The 4438-nt window shown below is 29.6% G+C and overlaps 1 protein-coding gene across 1 annotated transcript; it reads left to right on the top strand.

Moving 5' to 3' along the window:
• Positions 2226-4116, top strand: LOC104702310. Its single transcript, XM_010418153.2, has 7 exons — positions 2226-2390; positions 2643-2766; positions 3020-3171; positions 3289-3398; positions 3486-3571; positions 3673-3777; positions 3862-4116. The coding sequence occupies exons 2-7, from the start codon at positions 2657-2659 to the stop codon at positions 3887-3889; spliced, it is 591 nt and encodes a 196-aa protein (XP_010416455.1). The 5' UTR covers positions 2226-2390; positions 2643-2656; the 3' UTR covers positions 3890-4116.

Below are 4438 nucleotides of genomic sequence, written 5' to 3'. Positions count from 1 at the left end.
CTTCGCCTCAAGTAGCTTATTTCCTATATTTTATTTATTTCGTTCATTCAATAAATATTTACATTTAAAAAAAAAAATTACAACACTAAAACGGCGTTGTTTTGATATTAGTCAGTGTTTGACTAATATTTGTTGATGTTGACTTTAAAATCGATACTATTTTTTTGATTGGATATAAAATTTGAATTTTATTCGAGTGCAGCTATAATTAGTATTGATAGTTTGTACAAGTATAAATTGACACTTTCGATATTATACAAATCGGAAATGGCCATTTTTCCGAAGAAGAAGTAGATCCAAATACATGTTATGGTCCTAACTCAGATAAATTATTTATAAACCCAGAAAATTTGATCTTAATTTGTTTTTTTGACTTGGGATTAATTACATGTCCCTTTTGGTTTGTGATTCAGATATTTTTCCCGGTTAAGGATCTGGATTCATTTATAAAAGCCTTAAACTAAAATTAAAAATGAAATTAGTGATAAGATTGTTTTATTTCTCCAAAAAGTAATCTGTTTTGACTATGTATATTTGTTTTATGATGGTAGACTTATATATCGAATTGCTTCTAAATGATGGTAGACTTTTATGACAATAATTTGTAACCGGCGTTTGTGTTAGAAAGTTGTTGTATGTAACATATGTATCTACCATTATTGAATATAAACATATAAATTTACCATCGTTAGGAAAAAAAAAAGTTATCTTAATTGCATAAACTATACAAGGGTTCATACAAAACAAGCTATGTAATGTTGGTATATTCTAAATTTTGCAGCAGCCGCCACCGCAGTCGTCACAGCAGCATGAAGAAAACCAGGGGATGATTGTCTAAGATATCATTTTTGCCTAACCATTTTTTAAATTTGCCATTTTCCTTAAAAGATAGGAGAAAGGAGATATCATTTCCCACTTGACGTTATCGATAGAAGAAACGAGATAGAAAATGTAAATATGTGTATGTTTGTGGCAATAAATAAAAAATTCATGTATTTTTTTGGCGAATATGTTAATAAGTTGGATTTTTTTCAGGAATTGTTTCAGAAAATGTAACGGTGTTGTTTACGCGGTCGACGGGCCGTTTCAGTGAAATGGGAAATTGAAACAAAAAATAAATTGTAATTTTTATGTCTACTGTTAATTAGTTTGTATATTTTTTTTTGCAACGAATAAAGTTAGTGTATTTTTCTTTGGTAAAATCTATATATACATTTTTTAAGTATATTCTGGGTTGTATCATTTTATTTATACTTATTAAAAAACTTATTTACAAAGTTAATCCTAAAAAAATTCTAAAAATAACATTATTTCAGATTTTATTTTCTAAATATTTTACATATCATTCCAACTAAAAAAATACAGTAGAAACAATATGGAAACATAAATTATGATATATTTAACCACATTTTCTATTGTGTATTGAAGATATTCTATCTCTGAATCATTTGCAAACAAAAAAAAAACAACAATTTGATTCCTATTTTGTTTTCTAAAACCTGTAAGCTTTGATTTTTAACGTAAGAAGAACTTCGAATCACATTTATTTAAATATTATAATTTTAAATATATACAAACTTAATAAAATTTTAAAATATTATATAATATTATATAACCATATTATATAATATTTTGCGACCTTAATTAAAGAGGACATGTCAGAATTAATAAAATACCATTAAATTTGTGCTAACACGGATTAAATTCTCATTTTATTATTTGTCAACACTATTAATATTAGAATATTTGACATAGAAAAATTAAGTTGATTTGACTAAAATTGTGTAAAATAATTAAATCATTAAGAAAAATGTGACTTAATCATAGCGTATAAATGACTTACAATATATTTAGATCCTTTATTTTTTTGTTATAATAATTAAAAATCAAAATATAATCTCAAACACTAAACAAAACAAACTAAATATAACAAACAAATAGTCATGAAGTATATTGCGGATTAAAAAATTAATATAAATATTTAACTGCATAAACGGTCGGAAAATTTAGTTATTGCTCTATTTGCAAATTATTTAATATTTAATAAATAAATACAGTATAAAATATAAATAATAATAATAAAATTAATATTAATTAAACAACTTACGTATTTTCCCCTTGCAAAATGGTATGAAAAAGTCCGGTTAGAATTTTAACCGGAAAATTCAGGTTAAATCAACGAACTGGGTTTGGTTTTCTTTTTGGGTTTTGAACTTAAACCCTTTGTTGTCGCGGCCGGCGTGGAACTAAAAGAAAAAAAGAAAACCCTAGAGCATCCCTCCCTTTAGACGACGAGACGAAGGCTTCTTCTTCTTCAGTGTATCGTTTCGTCTCTGCTCAGAATTTCAAATCGTCGGTATTATTCCGGTTTACAGTTTCGTCTCTGTCAGGTTCGATTCGATTTTATTGTTTACCTCTTCTGCTCTAGACTTACAATTTCTGTGTTGTTAAATTCGATTTCATTGAGCTTAACGTTTCATCAAGTCTTAGTTTTTTTAATTGCGTTGCTATTTGCGTTTGAAACCCTAATCTTATCTTAACTCCGAGCTCAATAAAACCCGCCGCTTTTTTTTGTTGTTGTATAAAAATTTGATTTTTATAAATTCTGAGAACTGAAAGCAAATATAAAAAAAAATCAACAGGAACTGGATCTTCAATGGAGGGGTTAAAGCTATCAGAAGCGGAGTTGATGGTTTACATTCATCCTTCCAAGAGCAGAAACGTTTTCCAAGCGATTTGTCGCGAGCTCAGTTCTCTTCTTTTCCAGTTCGTTCGTTTTCTTCTCACTTTTTTTTTTACTTTCTTAAAGTTTTCATCTTTTTAGTTCAATTTTTTGGGTTTTTAGGTTCTGATTCTCAACTTTGTAGGTTCATTACTTACTGTTGTTGCTAATTGATTCATTTACATAGTTAATAGCGTTTGATTTAATTGAGCTTTCTTGATGCAATGTTTGTTGTTGGTGGTACTTGTTTTTTTTTTCTTTTCTGATAAGATTTGTGTTTCAATCTTTGTTCTGAAGGTATAACGAAAGCTTTGATGGTGTGCTATTGGCTTATGATGCTAGTGTGAAAAGCAAACAAGCTAAAATCCTTTCAGGACTTCATCCTTACTTTGGTGTCAGAGTTAACACTAGACTACTCTTGTTTGATCCTAAGCCCAATAGTCTTGTAGGTAAAGAATCTCATTCAAAATTTTTGCATCCTTACTTTGGTTGCTCTTGCTGATCTAATGTGTTTGAACTTTGAAGCAATAATGGTTTGTTAATTTCTTTATTATTTTGTTATGCAGAAGGGGAAATTGTGAAGATTTCTGCAGAGTCAATCCATGTTATTGTTCTTGGTTTTTCTGCTGCAGTTGTTACGGATGTTGATATCCGTGAAGAATTCAAGTATAGAGTGGTATGTATGACTGATTTGCAGGTTTTGAATGTACCTATTCCTTTCATCCAACTTGTTAAAACTGATTATACCATTTGCTCTGTTCAGAGAGATGGTGAAGGTTCTTTTGTGAGCAGATCGCATAAACGGCATGTACTAAAGCTTGGAACCATGTTACGCCTTCAAGTCCAAAGGTATAATAAACAAACTTTTAGTTTCTCTGTTCTACTGATTTTGTCAAATCAAAGTTGTGATTTTGAATCCTTAGGTAATTTTGAATTCGAAATGATTGCAGTTTTGATGAAGAGGTAATGCATATAGCTGGATCTCTAATTCCGGAAAACACAGGATGCGTTAAGTGGCTCGAAAAGCACTCTGAAGAAGCTTTGCATACAGATAGGTTAGTTAATAATCTATACACTCCCTTTAGTTAACTCTCTCGTCATCATCTTTAAAAGAAAACTCTTTTTTTTTTTTTTTTCAGGGATCATAAAAGGAGGAAACTCGCCTGAAGGAAATATGAAAATACACACAAGAGTAGAAAGCCTGAAATGAAGAGAAGCAGCGATGCTGAATTTTTGTTGTATCAAAATCCTATGATGTTAACGCACTTTTTTATTTTTATCATTAAGCTAATGTCCTTTTGTTCAACCTTTCATTTACCTTTTATTTATGAATATGAATGTCCGTTTTAATCAAAATGTTATGACAGTAATTTATGAAACCATGATTTGGACTTGTAAGTTATATAACAAGCTCTTAACTTCCAAGGAGCAGTTGTGATGTTCATGCTTTGCTAGTTCCGGTTCCGGTTCCGGTTCTAACAATTACTAGTTTATACTGTATATATAGTTAAAATCATCATAATTAATACATAAGCTAAAAAATTATTATTAATCATCATAATTAACCCCGTTAAAGATTATTATGGGAGAATGTTGCTGATGTTATCTCCCATCGTGTAGACTAGAGGCACACGGTATTTTTCAACAACCACAAGCCTTCAAAATCATCCATGTAGAAGCTTTTGGCACAGTTTCAATCATGAGGGATGAACCAAC

The sequence above is a fragment of the Camelina sativa genome, chromosome 7 (genome assembly GCF_000633955.1).
Source record: "Camelina sativa cultivar DH55 chromosome 7, Cs, whole genome shotgun sequence".
In the NCBI taxonomy this organism is placed as follows: domain Eukaryota; kingdom Viridiplantae; phylum Streptophyta; class Magnoliopsida; order Brassicales; family Brassicaceae; genus Camelina; species Camelina sativa.
The sequence above is the reverse complement of the archived record's forward strand: the minus strand, read 5'-3'. Positions and strand labels throughout refer to the sequence as shown.